At 40.9% G+C, this 16,028-nt stretch overlaps 1 protein-coding gene across 4 annotated transcripts in view; it reads right to left on the reverse strand.

The window, feature by feature from the left end:
• Positions 1-11,936: 11,936 nt before the first annotated feature.
• Positions 11,937-16,028, reverse strand: part of Atf7ip2 (activating transcription factor 7 interacting protein 2) — a 35,468-nt gene continuing 31,376 nt past the window's right edge. For all 4 annotated transcript variants that reach the window (XM_055597772.1, XM_055597773.1, XM_055597775.1 and 1 more), the window contains 2 exons: positions 13,581-13,666; positions 11,937-12,612 (listed from right to left, as the gene is read on the reverse strand). In XM_055597772.1, the coding sequence (XP_055453747.1) occupies positions 12,202-12,612; positions 13,581-13,666 (497 nt within the window). In that variant the 3' untranslated portion in view covers positions 11,937-12,201. The remainder of the gene's footprint in view (positions 12,613-13,580; positions 13,667-16,028) is intronic.

Genomic DNA, 16,028 nt, shown 5'->3' on the forward strand with positions numbered 1-16,028 from the left:
CTACAACTCTGGACTAGCTCACAGTATATAGGACAGTCATATTTAGGATTCTGGTGTAATTTGAAGTTACCCAACAGGATTGTAGTAAGATTCAGGAAGGTAGGCAAGATCTTTACTATAAACAGTTTTCATCTGGGGAAAGGAATGAAGTCCCTACCCAAAGCCATAAGCATTCAGTTGTGAGGGTGGGTCATTGCTGTTTGAACATAAATGTCTACAATAAAAGAAATACTCTGTCTGGAGCCAGATAAAGTACTGGTTAGAAACTGCCAAGAATGTAATTTTCCACTCAGTCTCATGTAACCCTTTGAATTCCACAGAGGTTATAAAAATGTCTGACTCTCCAAAATACAAGATCTGGGACAGAAAGGTTTCTTGTATTTCCAGAGCCAGAAATAAAAGCTAGTTCCTTCTAAGAGGAAGCTAGTTCCTTCTAAAAGAAGGTGGGGCCAACTTAGAGAAAAGCAGGTGGCATCCATAGGGCCATTCTAAGATATATACACTGCAAAAACTGCTTCTTGTTAAACATAGGAAACATGGTTGGAGAATTGGGCCAAAAGCTTTTAATGGCCCATGTCATTTTAAGTATGAAGTAAAATGTTTCATGATCCTAAATAATTACTGCCATGTATGGTTCCTACAGTGGTAGTGCAACCAGTTTCAGGGCAAGAGTCACAGCACTGGCAACTACAACTGGCTAGACTCAGCTACCATCCCAATATGCCAATTAACCTGAGAGAGAAAAGCAAATAGAAGGTTCATCATGTGGCCACACTGGGGAGCAGCACACATAATAGACACTAATGACCCCAAGCTTTCTTCTAGAATAACATATGCTTTAGGTTTAACGAGAGGAATTGGGCAAAAGCTGTGCGTAATTGTCCAGGCCAACGTGCAGACGTCCCTGCCATCCTTCCAGCTCCTGGCCTGTAAGGTAGTCTGAAAAAGTCCTTGAAGGAATAAGGTAGCTGGAATAGAAAATAGTATTCCTGCTCCAAGATGCTGTCATCTCATCAACAGGAAGTGCCTGATCTTGGGGGTGATCCATTCTGCAATGCTTTGTATGTCCCCAAATCCAATACTGTTGTTTTTAAACAAAATCTCAAACATTCAGTTTTACCAAGCCTCAAGAGCCACGAACTGGGGTGAAAGCCTACTAGCTCAGAGGCAGAGAAAGCACCCAGCTGACCTTCCTACTCAGGTGACATCCTAGAAGAAAAAGCCCCTTCTCCATGGTGTCTTAAAAACCCTTCAAACTGAATGTCCCTCCTTTCTACTTCCTGTGCATTTCTCTATCCATCCTTCAGATTTCCTCTCACTCTATATGTTTTTTTTTTCCCCTATATTTACCCCGTCAACTGGTTGCTTGTTCTGCCTCTTGGCTTATGATTAACTATTTAATCCTGTTCACAAAAAGCTCTTAAAGGTACGTGCTAGGACTTAGCCATACTACCACTATCTGTTTAGCAATAAACAGAAAGTTTTGGATTAAAGGTGCGTGCTTGGGCTCAGCCATCCACAACCAGAAACAGGTTTTTCCAGCATACAATCTTGGGCTTCACAGTGTGACCAAATACACTGCAACACAAGATGACTACAGGTTTAGAATAGTGATTCAAAAGACTGCCTTTAAAAGCTGGGCAGACTCAAAACAAAGGAATGAAGGCAGGCCTTTATCTTGCAACTAGTGGGCCAAATTGAAGAGCCTATGCTTTTTAGCAAAAATGCCTTCAAAGTGCCTGTTTCAATTCTCCCCTAGTGCTTGAGGGAATTCAGGTATTGGCTCATCTTTTCAGGCTTTTTGGCCCAATGATAAACTAGCACACAGAAGGGCACAGGTGGTAATGACAGAAAGGTTTAAGTGAAAAAGCCTGCTGTTTAAACCTAAAAGCAGAAGTAGCAATCTAGAACAGAATACAACAAGAAGCCAAAGTTGGAAGACTTTGCAATTAGATCAGTTTTACAGGGAACCATCTTTTCTTTCAGATAGCACTGAATCCTAGTGGGAGAGACTGAGTGTCAGGCACCCGTAAGAACCACTTCTCTTGGCTTTAGTTACTTTTGGAAGATCCAGCACAAGTGTCTTCATTTTGTTGTTATTGTTGCCTTTGAGGTTCATGGTGTTGCCTAGGCTGTCCTCAAACTCATGATTCTCTAGTTTCAGCCTCCCATGTGTAGACTGAACATTCCTTGTCAACTATCTAGTAATTTGGTCTTGACTGTCCAGACTGATCTTTTCTCATCCCACATTGTAAGATATGCGTGCGTGCGTGCGTGCGTGCGTGTGTGTGTGTGTGTGTGTGTGTGTGTGTGAAGGGAGAGCAGGATGGGAGAAGTGACAGATGCCATGGGCCAGTGCTAATAAAACCTTTTTTGGGGGGAGGACAGGATTCAACAGCTAAGTGATGGGGAAGGAATGGCCCTAGGCCTGGTCTCCCTGGGGTCCAGTCTCAAGTTTATTTTGTTTGTTCTGTAGGTTATGTCTTGGCATCTTAGAAATACTGTTCATGGGGTTGAGGAAATGGCTCAGCAGTTCAGTGCTTTTTCTGCTCTTGCAGAGGACCTGAATTCAGTTTCTAGCACACACATAACCAGTCTGTGACTCAAGTTCCAGGAGACCTGTCACCTCTCTAGCCTCCCTAGGCACCAGGCATGCATGTAAACTTACATGAAAGCAAAACATTCATATATAAAAAATAGAGAATTTTAAATCCTGTTCAGATTACATTTGTTAGAAGGTGTACTTCTGTAGAATGTCAACAGGCAACAGTTAGGAAGTTTCATTAGAGAGAATTTTTTCATGAATTTAATTGTAAAATAAGGATCAAAACTTCAGATGACAAAGACTTAAGATGACCATGGCTATTCTTGCAGAAACCTTAGCAGTAAACAAACAGTTATTTCCATTTCATTCAGCACTTAAAGAAAGTAAGTATGATTAACAGCATTATGCTAGGACTACCAAGTTGTCCTCCTTTTCTTCCCAGGCATACTTTCACATTCTTGTTTCAGGTTAAAGGATGACATAATTTGTCAATGACATTTTAATGTACAAGTCCCCATTTAATTTTGATTTCTAACAATAAACAAAAATGTTTTCTAAATAAATCAGAATATCTGTGTTTACCAATACACTCCTAGGTGGCCACTGTCTAATCCTTAGGACTGCAGCATGTTTGGGATATCTAATTAACTCTACTTAAACGGGGTACTCATTATACAATTAGAAACACATGCATGCCACTCATTATACAATTAGAAACACACACATGCTAAGCCAAAGGGAAGGCTTAGTATAACTAACAATTCTTTTTTTGGAATACTAGTTTTGCATTCTAGAAGGATGTCTACTTCAGAAACATAAATCTATCTAACATACAATGAAGTCAGCGACAGTGAGCACCGTAGTACACAAAAGTCCTTTCAACAAAAATTCAGCTTCTACTTCTGAAGTGAGAACTAGGTTCTGTGGCTTGGTAGTCCTTCAGAACTTCACTCACACGCTCAAGGAATAGCACAAGCTGTCCAGACTTAACTCTTGATATCAAGTGCCTCTTAGCTATACAACAAAACATACAATGAGTCAATGATAATAGATAGCAGCCAGATTTGAGAGAGCTGAGCTACCAGGCTGCCTGATGGTGAGTTCCATCAGAATGGTACACAGACCACAAAAACATCAAAATTTGTATTGGGCAATTCACGTGTTCACAGTTATGTGTGATGCAAAGTTTAAAAAAAGAGCATGCAGGAGGGGATATAACTCAGTAGTAAAACATGTCAAAGCCCTGGGTTTCTTCCACAGCATCACATAAATATACATGCATGTGCACATACACACACACATATATATGTGCATAAATGTGCATGCACACACACAACTATAAGGAGGGCATTTTCTGGCTACCATGGCATATATCTGTAATGCCAGCACTGAAAGGTTGAGGCAAGATCAGGAGTTCAATGTTATCCTTGACTACTCCATGAGTTAAGGCATATCTAGACCACACCAGCCACTGTCTCAAACACTACTAATTGAAAGAACACCTCTTACTGATCATTTGACACATATCCAACTTACATGCCTTTAACTCTTCAACTTTCGTATAATGTCCAGGTTTAAATACATAACTTTACACACATCTAGTCATAGCTACACAGGAATTCATTGTACTAGAATCATTGTAGAATGATTTATTGATAAGTGGTCTTGTGAAGGCTTTGACATGGACATACACAGTTAAGGAGCCCTGGTCTGGTTCTGACACTGAAAGGTGGTGATGAGACCTTTACCGTTGTCATTGTTGAGGGGCCCAGACTAGTTCTTCCAATATCTCATTTTTGCACCCTGCTGCAGCCTGCTCCTCCTGAGACAGTCTCCCCCTGAAGGCTTTCTTTTTCTGGAATTCAAAGCAACTACAGATTTAGGACAATGACTTACCTCTTATGCTTCCAGTCAATACATAACAGACAGACATACAAGATAAAGGCAGAGATGCCATGCTTTTATCCTGTATTTAGTTACCCCAAACGAGTCCCCATGAGAAGTCAATACTTCTCCGTAAAAATAGCTTCCAATTCAATTATTCTAACTCCATGGACCACAGTCTAAGAGCAGATGCACTTCCTCTATCTACTCTGTCTTCCAACTGGAGCCTGTTAGTACAAGGTTATTTGTAGCTATTAGAGCTGAAGCCATAGCTGCAGTTACCAATGTTCTCATATGCATATGGAAATGACTGTGCTGGTTTCAATGAAAATGTCCCTCATAGGCTCATATATTTGAATGCTTAGTCACCAGAAAAGTGGAACTGTTTTGAGAACGATTAGGAGGTGCAGCCTTGCTGGAGTAGGTGTGGCCTTTTAGGAGGAAGTGAATTACTGGTGGTGGACTCCAAGATTTCAAAAGCCCATAGTAGGACCAGTCTGTTTCTCTCTCTCCTGCCTGTGGGTCAGGATGTAAAGCTCTTAGCTACTACTCCAGTACCACTCCTCTCTTCTTCCTGTCATGATGATCATAGACTAACCCTCTGAAACTATAAGCAAGCCCCCAATTAAATGTTTTTTAAAATAAGAATTGTCTTGGTCAGGTGTCTCTTCATAGAGCATAGAGCAGTAACGAAATTGCAACTAAGGCATAGTAAGTGCCTTTTTCTTGTTTGGATACATGTATGATAGAAAAGTCTTAGACTCTTAGAAACAATATTATGAATAAAATGATGTCACTGTTCCATAAGACAATGATTTTTGTGGCTGGTAAGGTACTGGGGCGATACCTGGAATTTAGAAGACAAGATTGACATGAGTCAAATTTCTGGAAGAGGAAAGCACAGTGGATAGACACACACACAAACTAGGCTGGCCTTGAGTTTCTGTCCCTCCTGCCCAACCTCCGATGTGCAGGGATTATACACTCATTTTATGCAGTGCTGACTATCAAATCCTGGGCCTGTGCACCCTACCAAATGAGCTGCCCTTTAACCCTGAAATTTGTTAAACTGTGTGAGGGATGTCATAATGTTGATCTTTGCCTGGTATTGATTCTTGAAGCTCACAAGCTACAAGCATGAAGATGGGTCTTGGAAATCACACAGACTAAGTGCTCCCCAAAGACTGAGGAGGGATGTCAATGTGGGACTTTAGAGCAAAGGGATAGAAGACAGAGGAAACTCCACAAGTTACAAGGAAAGAAAGGTGACAGGTACAGGAAAGCTACCTTGACACTTGGCTGCTCTTGATGAATTGCTAGAATTCTAGGCAGCACGTTTATTCTCAGTGGTTATAGTTCTAATAGAGTGGCTTCATGAACACTAAAACATTTCACACTGAGATAAAAGATTTTCTTGGAATAGTTGCAGCTACTCCTTTATTGTAAGTTTGTGGTCTTGGTAAAGTCTCTGGACTTGCCAAAGTTATCCCTACAAATACCCACTCCCACACTCTGTTAACAATTCACATGTGGCTGTGGCTCAGACTGTGCCTAATTCCTGAACCTTGACGTTCCCTGGTTCTACTCTGAAATGCAGTATCAGCCAACTCAGATGCTACAAAGATCCTAGAATGCTTGGCTTCTTCTGACATGGGTGCTTTGGAACTTTGGGGAATCTGAACTAAGAGACTTTAGAGGTCTGATGAAGTGCTCTCTCTCATTATTGTTGAGGAAACACATTTAGAAAGGTAAAGCCAGTGATTCTAGGGTGCACGCTGAATGAAAGCCAAGGGCCAAGAATAGAGTTCAGAGTTAGAGTATTTGTCTCAAATGTGCAAAGCCCTAGGTTCAATCACCCAACACTGCTAAACACAATCAACCAACCGATCAGTTGATCGATTAATCAATCAATCAATCAATCATCCAATTACTAGGAAAACCTGAAGTCAAACCTCCTCCCTACACCTCTGATAGCTATTTTTTTAATATACATTAAGATTAGTCTAGGGATCTGGGTATAATGACAGATTCTTTTTAATCCTAGCACTCAGAAGGCAGAGGTAGGTAGATCTTTGAATTCAAGGCCAGGCAGTTACATAGCAGCAAGACCCCGTTTCCAGATTAATTAATCAACCAATCAATAAACCAATCTAGGGGGTAAATACTAAACATTCTCAATCATATGAGGAAGCTAAAACATGTGGATCTCATGGAAGCAGAGGGAATAGTGGTTGAGCAGTACAGCAGGTTGAGTGTCATTTGTGACAGTTCATTGTATATTTTTATGAATGTATTAGGAGATTGATATGACAACTAACTACCCTGGTTTACTGATGTAGACTGAATACATGTATCCATAAAGACATGTAATTATATGTCAACTGAAACTATGAGGTGATATGAGGTGATACAAGATTTCATCAGAATTAAGATTTTACCTCACCTCAATAATAAGAGACCAGCACTAGGGAGAGCATTTTGCCATGCTCTGCTGGAGGTGTGGGAGTCTATAGGAGTGAGTGTTTTGAGATTCTGAAAGAAAATAATAAACTTCTAAAGCAATGCCATTTCCACAGATAAGTGTGAAGTGGGGGTGTAAAAAGACTTCCACTGCTTTGTCTGCCGTTCCCACTAGGAAAAAGTTCATGTATTATGTTTTTTCAAAAATGTTTTTCTAATCTGGGCATGGTAGTGCATGCCTTTAATCCCAGCACTTGGGAGGCAGAGGCAGGTGGATCTGGCCTGCATGTAGATCGAGTTTCAGGACAGACAAAGCTACACATAGAAACCCTGTCTCTAGAGAACAAACAAACAAACAAACATAAATAAATCAATAAATGTATGTTTTCTATCCAGATGGCCAACTCTTGTGGTTTCCTTGTCCCAATACACTAGTAATAGGAAACAAAGCAGTTCTCGCCCACTTAGTCCCTATAATCCACCTTTACTTCTAACCGTCACTACTAATAAGGGCTTGCTTTCTTTGCTCTATCATCCCACTGTCACTTTCTGTTAATCCACTCTTTAAGACTCCCTGGAAAGCCTATAAACTTCAGCCTTGGCCCAAAGGGGCCCAGGGAGAAAATAGTGGAACTTTATGGTGTACCTTTCACCGGAAACTTCTCCTGGAGGAGCGCTTGGTCCCTGTCTGCTGCAGTCTGGATCTGGAATGGCCCCCAAAGGACCCTGTGTTGAAGGCTTGGTCCTCAGCTGACGGCACTACGGGGAGATGGTGGCATCTTGATGAAGTACGGCCTGATAGAAAAAAAGTGAAATCTTTGGGGCATGATCATGAAAAGGAGTCTGTTTCCTCTTTCATCACATACTCTCATCATAACATACCAAAAAAAAGCAACAGAACAATGGACCACAAACTGAAACATCCAGAATCAATCTTCTTTTTAAAGTTATCTAAGGTGTTTTGTCATGGCAACTGAAAGATGAAGATCAATGTCCAGATGTCCCTACAACAGGAAGCTTGTGCATGTGGGCAGACACTTTCTTACCAAGAGAGCCACGTTCTGATTAGGAGGAATTAGGTTTAACTGTGGCCCAGAGGAGCAGAACAAAGCACATGAAACAGAAACATTTTATTATTCACAGGTCTGTGAGAGAAGAGACGTGAAGATTGGAAGTCAAGAGACATCAGGGTGCTCAGCTGGTGGCAAGAGCATGGAAGTTCTGAGGGACTAAAGCCTTTACTGGTATCTAGGACAGACTTTACTGAAGCCAGGTTCCCTCAAGGAGTTCTGGTAAGTAGCATTCAAGCTCTACAGGTCATACCCTGAGACTGTGACTGCCATGAGCATCTACACAGTATAGGGTATAGGGCCTATACTGTATACACGGTATAGGGCCAGTCCATCAAGTTGTATCTTGTCATCTCATGTAACCTGTGTATTCAAAATTCCAAGTCTCATTTAGTAGAACCTGTTAATTTTTTATTGATTATTTGGGAATTTCACATTATGAACCCCAATAACACTTCCCACACTTCCTCCTAAGTCTGTTCCCCCTCATGACCTTCCTCACAAAAGAAGAAAAGAAGCAAGCTCAAGACCAATTTGTGTTGCCAACATACTCACTGAAACATGAGTGGCCAGCGTCCAACCTCTTAAAGAAAACTGAGTCCTTTCCCACCCATATGCCCTCCAGAAGCCATCAATTATGGAGAGCTATACTTCAGGATTCTTATCACAATTTTTAAAAGTTCTCTTTGATAGCTTTCTTTCCAGGCTGTTTTGTTTGTTTTGTTTTTGCTGGGTGGGTGGGAATGGTTAGGGGTTATCACAGAAGCCTTCTATGTCCCTCCTTCTCAACTGTGAGTCTGCAGGCATCAATACAACTACAAAAGTAGCTTCCTTGCTCTTTATAGTCAGCGGGAACATGGACTACAGACACCTACTTGGTTTCTGAATTTAGCACATGCCATGGACCTCAGCATGGTCTCTGGCAGCAGTAGACCACAAGCATCAACATAGCTTTCTGCGGCACCACTGACAGCAAACACAATCATGGCCCTTGGCAGCAGCACAAACCAAGGACATCAACATGGCCTCAGGTAGCAACACAGACCACTCACATCAACATAGCATCCAGTGACGGCATGGCCCATGGACATCAACTTGGCTTCAGGGGGTAGCAGAGACCAGAGATATCCACATGGCCTTCAGTGGTAAAACAAGCCATGGACATCCAATCCACATTAACCTGAAGCTTCAACATGGCCTAGGGCAGTGGGTAGCAATATGGCCTCTGAGGGCAGCACTGTACAAGGAAGTCTTTTGAGGAGGTCCAATCCAGAAAATGAACCATTCACCTTGGACATCCTGTTGTTGCTCAGAACTAGGAGGATCGTAAGGCTGGGTGGTGTGTTCAGGGGCAAAAGCTCCAGGCTGTTGCACACCACTCTGGTGGCCCTACTCAGCAAGGACATGTACTATGTTGTCACCCTATCCCAAATGCAGCCTACTCTACTGTGCACTCACTACTCTGTTCCTCCATCTCTCCCACTTCTCTATTGCACATCCATTTGTTCTTTGTAGTGGGATTGTTTGAAACTTCAGTGTGTCACGGTGATTTTTTTGCCCAAGCAGCTTTATATGTAAATATTCACTGCAACAAGTGATTGGTCTTCTGAAATACCATACTTTACTGTTGCCAAGACTTGTCTCAGATATCCTATTGTTGCCCAGAGTCAGGGTGATATTACAATCCAGAGACAGGTTCAGTTTGAGCTCCTAGCTGCTGCATACCTCCCCAATCTGAGACACTAGGAAAGGTACAGATTTGTCACTCTGATGTGTGTGGCTCTGTCCCACCATCTTTCAATTTCACAAGTCCACTTTTTAAAGGCACCGTCCCTTTTTTGTCTTCTTAGCTATTCCAGATCTATGGCAGGCTGCTGCATCACCCTTCTGAGCTTCCACAGGTCTCTCAGACTCCTTGGAGTTCAACAGCATGAGCCAACTTGTCTTTTTTTTCCTTCCAAAGATCTTATGCAGCCCACAGGTTGAGAACCACTGTTATAGAGACCCCAGAATATACCAGACTTGCATTGTTACTCCAGCTTCTGTAACTGAGCTTTAACATGGGATCCTAAGGTAGCAAAGACCATCACAGCACAGGATCTACACTGTGAACCCAGAAACCGAGCTGTTGGCTTTGAGTCCTGGCTTCAATCTTTTGTGGGGTCAGTGACCATGGCTTCTATGAATTACAGAATAATTTCTCATCTATATAGAGGTGTGTCTAGACAATTTTTATAAGCTATCACAAGCCTAAAGCCATAGAGAATGTTGCAATATGTCATCTCTCTCTGCTGCCTATTGTCCAGCAGTCTGCGATTCGGTCCCACCAGCAGCCACCACTCAACATAATCAACGGTGGCTGCAAGTTTGGTTGTTGTTTATTGGATGCAAAAGCACTTCCCTCTGAACAAGTACAGCCAACGTTGATGGGGTACTTATTCTCTGTGCTGGGTGGCAGAAATTTTCCTGTACCTCAACTGGTTGTATCCTAGTGCCACTGAAGTATCAAGTTGAGAATTCCACTCCAGGTTCCATTAAGAGACAAAAAGTTCTATTTTAGCTCCTTCCTCTGGGTGTCCTGAGATCCTGTCAGCTTTCCAGATATCCTGTTGACTGGTCTGGAGCACACTGTTATCTCAAGTGTTGCATGAATCTCAGGGTGATTCCATTCTATACCATCTGCCACAAAATGTCTGAAAGCAGGCAGGTCCCCACATCTGGAAGTAGTTTCTAAATCTGATTTCCTCCCTCTTAGTTTTTTGAGACAGGGACTCGAATTGTGGCTTTGGCTATCCTGGAACTTGCTACGTAGAACAGGCTTGCTCCAAACTCAAAGATCCACCTGGCTCTGCCTCCTGAGTTTTGGGATTAAAAGCACATCCATACCACCATGCCAGTCCCAACCTGATTCTGGCTGCCCTTGAATTCACAATCCTTCTGTATTAGTCTTCTAAGAGCTGGGAGTCATGTGTATGCCACCACACCTGGCTCAGTCATGTTTCATAAAGACAGGAAAACGCAAAAAAGTAACAGCTTTATTTGTGAAGATGTAGTGGTTACCTCAAACACCAAGGGAAACCACTTCCTGATCATATCTCAGAACTTCCACTGTGTAGAAGAGTGTTCCACTTTAAAACCATGCTGTTTTTAGCTAGATGTGGTGGCACATGCCTAGAATCCCAGCACTTGAGTAGGCAAAGGCCAGCCTGGTCTACAAAGCAAGTCCAGGACAGCCAAGGTTACAGAGAAACCCTGTCTTGAAGAACAAAACAAAACCATAAAAAAAAAAAAATCTCCATTACTAGCTACCTAGTCTCTCTAGTAGTGAGGTAGGCATCTCAAGTCTCTCTTGGGCTGCTTGCACCTCACTTCAGTGCTTCTTGGGGGAGAGGTATGCATAGAGCTCTTTTTAGAGCCCTTTAGTGTCTGTTCTCTGAGTGCTGAGGAAAGTCAGGAAATTGGCAAAGAGAGACATTTAGAGAAACTAGGAATCAGCAAGTTAAAGTTTCAACTCTAAGAGATTAACTTCATAGTTGAAAAAGCAGGCTGAATGATATACATATATTTTTAATAAGAAGCACTATATATTTTCATGTACATAGCATACAATGTCTAACAATTTTTTTTTTTAAACAGCCAGTTATTACATAGTTCTGGCTGGACTAGAACTTTCTACGTAGACGAAGCTGGTCTTAACTCAGAGATCTATCTGCCTTTTCCTCCTAAGTACTGGGATTAGAGGCATGGCCCACAATGCCTGATTTAATAAATTGTAGTGTTTAGGCAAAACCTCCAAGCTGTTTCTCTCAAATGATTTCTAACCAAACAAGAAGACAAAGGGCACAAATCAATAGTGTACTTTAGAGTGAAAACAGGAAGGAGTTGCTGCGTACTAGATCATGGCAGAGATGCATTCCAGGGCTGATCCACCTTTGGCAACTGGTTGGCTTTGCTTATAGCTGACTGTGAAGAACCTGAGATCCTCTGTCACAGCAGCAACTCCACAGTCACCAAAGGAACACACAGTGGCAACATGGGTCCATGATACAGTATGTGTCACAGATAACAGAAATACATATTGAATGCAAATTAGAAATACACAAAATTTCAAGACACTTTACAGTACAAAGGGTTCACAAACTGCACATAAAATATTACAATGTACTGTTAGAGAAACATTGTAAACAAAACATTCAAATATGAAAACATGACATGTGCACAACATATAATCACTGAGTACTTCTAGGTAAGATCTTCAGAAAACCCAGAAATAGATTTTATATTACAAAATGGTCCATATCGCCCAAAAATGTCTTTTGACTGGACAGCAAAATAGTATTTGGTGGAAGCTAAAAACTGAGATATGGTGCAGGCCATCGGGAGTGGTAAAGCTTTCATCTCTGCAATTTTCTTCCAAGTCAAATGATTAGAGTTCTCGTAGCATAGGAAGAGATGGTAGCTCTCCACAGGAGCACACTTGGGGTTGACCTTGGGGATGTTCCATGTCAGAGCAATACTTATGGGTCTCAGCAACCGCTTCACTTTCAGCTCAGGCTTTTGGGGAGGAAGTGTATCTTGGATTTTGTCTGCCATCTCAGGGAGAGGTGGCGGCGGCTCTGGGAGAGGTGGCAGGTGTTCAAATGAATCAAAATCCTACAAACACATTTGCAAGAAAGTTCCTCAAGATCATTTGGTGAGTACACACAAAAGTGGTCAAGTTTAGGTCTACAAAACTACTTCTCATTCTTCAATCTTTCATCAAAGCAATGAAAGGTTATTTCAAGAAAATGAGGTTAGATTCATGTTTTGTGTGTGGGCTGGTACATCTGTCAGCACATGCACACATATGGGTAGGCCAGAGAACAACCTTACATGCTATATTCCTCAGGAGCTGTTCATACTGCTTTGATAAGACAGGAACACTCAGTGGGACATGGGACTCACTGTGTTAGGGTCGTCTGGCTGGACAGCATACTTCAGGGATCCACTTGTTTCTACCTTCCCAGCACTGGGATTACAACTGAGTACCACCTAACTTGGCTTATTTAGTTTATAATAGTTACAGGAACAAACTCAGGCCTTCCTTTTTACAGTGAACTTTAATGACTGAGCCATCTCCTGGGCTCTAGCTCCAATCTTTTCAAAACAGAAGGTGATTTAAGGGCTGAGCTTTGTTTTGAAGGATCCTAGGAACTGGTTCCAGCATGCTGCACTTGCTAGGTAAAAGCTCTAGCTCTGAGCCACATTCCAAGCTGTTGCAAGAATGATTTCCATACTGTGGAATATTACTAAACCATAATGAAGTATCAGGCTTTCCAGAGAGCAAACCATCTCATTTCAACATTGTGTTTCCAAACACTATATTAATTTCTCCAATAACCTCATCAAAAATGGTTATTACTCCTAAAATAAATGAAAAACCGTGTTTGTTTTAATTTCTGTAGTTTCTGTAAATTGTTAACTGAATTCTTTTTATTATAAGTGGATTAACAACAGCACTTTATGAAAAGCCATTAAGGTATTTCCTAAGCTGAAACGTGGCTCAGATGCTTCCAGAGTAGAACAAATAAATCCTACTCTGCTGGAATGAACATCCTTTACACAGCATTTCAGATTAGTACCTCATCTCCATTTTCTGCCACTGGGATTATTTCTTTTGATCTTAAAACAGCTTTCGAAGACGACTTCAGGGTGAATGCTGGGCCTTCTGTGAACAAGACAATATAATTTAGAGCAAGGGGTGTATCTCAGTAATGCCATTAGTGAGGAGGCCCCAGCACTCTGAAAAATAAAATAAATAAGTAAAATTTACCTGGAACAAATTATACAGTGTTAAGCAGCTGTAAAACATGGGTACAAGGTACAAGGGTTACAAATCAAGGTACAGGGGATACAAATACAAAATTCATGTGAATATACACTTTTGATAGAATTTTCTATTAAGGTAATAAAAATTCCCTCTAAAAATAAATCCTTCATAATGGAAATAGGTATTCACAAATGGGAGAGGGATCCACAGGAAGAGATAAAAGAGGTAGGTATTTCTGATATATCAGTAAGGATGTCTATAACACTAAGCTTCTTATAAATATATAACATACACAAGCTAAAGAATTCAAACAAAAATCCCAAGCTCAAAGCATTCTTTCCTGAGGTATGTACTAAGATGGAGGGAATCACATATAAGATATTGTGGGAAAGGGAAGAGGAAAGACGGACATGACAAAAAGATTTTTAAAAAAGGGGTGGGGTAGAGAAGCTGTGGAGGGAAAGAGGGAAAGAAAGGTGTGTAGTAAGGCTTTTGGCTGGTTTTCATCAGCCAGGTAGAACACATATGGAGAGAATTAAAATGGATGGATAACGCTGGAAAGTACACTAGATCAGTAATTAGGACATGAGGGTCTGTCTAGCTGGATGCACACATCCCCCACCCCTGGCAATCCCACGATGATTTGTTTGTATTTTATTTTTGATAATAGTGTGTGTGTGTGTGTATGTGTATATATATATATATATATATATATATATACACATATATACATACACATACACACACTATTATATATATATTATATATAATATAATATATATATATAAATATTTTATATTTGTCAGATTATTTTTTATAGGGGTGTGTGTGTATGTTTGAGACAAAGCCTCACTATGTATCTCTGGCTGCCTTGGAACTCAAGAGATCCACCTGTCTCTGCCTTCTAAGTACTGGGATTAAATATGCATGCAACTATGGCCAACTATTTTGCAGGTATTAAGAAACCTTCTTAGCTAGACCTAGTGGCGCACCCCTGTAATCCCAGTACTCTGGGAGGCAGAGGCGGGGGATCTCTGTGAGTTCGAGGCCAACCTGGTCTACAAAGCGAGTCCAGAACAGCCAAGGCTACACAGAGAAATCCTGTCTCAAAAAAAAACAAAAGAAAGGAACTGTCTTAGAAGAGATAAAACCTTTTTATTTTAATTTTTAAGAGTGTGTATAGGCTTTCAATGAGATGTTAATTAGTCAAAGTCAGATATGTTAAGACCAAATTCTTCAAATTAATCACCATATATAAAGTGATAAAAAAACCTCAAAAATTTCAAGTAAATAGTTTTATACAAAGAAAAAAATCCTAAGAAACACAATTTCCCAGGAGTAACACTACTTATTTCAAAATAATAATCACTCAGGTCTCTATGCCTGAAGTGAGCTGTGGCAACTCCTGAAAAACACCAGCCACACAGTGACTATACCCAAAAAGCTGAGGAGGCTTCCTTCAGGAAAAACCATCTTGCTGCCAAAGGGATTCTCTCTACCACAGGATTCCAGGAACCACCAGAAACTAACTCCAAACACCTACAATAGCCCAATGGGTAGAAGCTAGGGTAAAAGCTCAACCAACAAAAGACAGAGCAATATGGCATCTCCAGAACCCAGTTATCCAGGGGCAAGTAGCCCTGGACACGCCAGCATAAATGAAATTCAAGAAGATGACCTAACATCTATGCTCATGAAGAGGATAACAGAGGAAACAAATAAAATTTGTAAAGACCTAGAGGAAGATAAACTCAAACAGATTATGGCCATCTGTAAAGAAATAAAAGAAGATAAAGAAAAACAAATTATGGCCATCAGTGAAGAAATACAGGAAGTTGCAGCCAAACAGTTTGTGGCCTTTAGAGAGGAAATACTTAAATCACTGAAAGAAATAAAAGAAAAAGAGGATTGTTCTAACAAACAGCTGAAGGAATTGAAAGAAACACAGGAAAATAGAGTCAGATAGGTGAAGGAAATCAACAAAATGGCTCAAGACCTGAAGATAGAATTGGAAAAATTAAACAAAACACAAATGGAGGAAATTGTGGAGAGAAAGAACTTAGGGAAGAAAACAGGAACTACAGAGATAACCATAACCAACAGACTACAAGAGATGGAAGAAAGAATCTCAGGTGTGGAAGATACAATAGAAGAAACAAATGTATCTGTCAAAGAAAATGTTAAATCTAAAAATTCCTGACACAGACCGTCCAAGAAATCGAAGACAACATAAAAAGACAAAACCTAAGAATAACAGGTG

The sequence above is a fragment of the Psammomys obesus genome, unplaced genomic scaffold (genome assembly GCF_907164565.1).
Source record: "Psammomys obesus unplaced genomic scaffold, mPsaObe1.curated_primary_1811, whole genome shotgun sequence".
NCBI classification, from domain to species: Eukaryota; Metazoa; Chordata; class Mammalia; order Rodentia; family Muridae; genus Psammomys; species Psammomys obesus.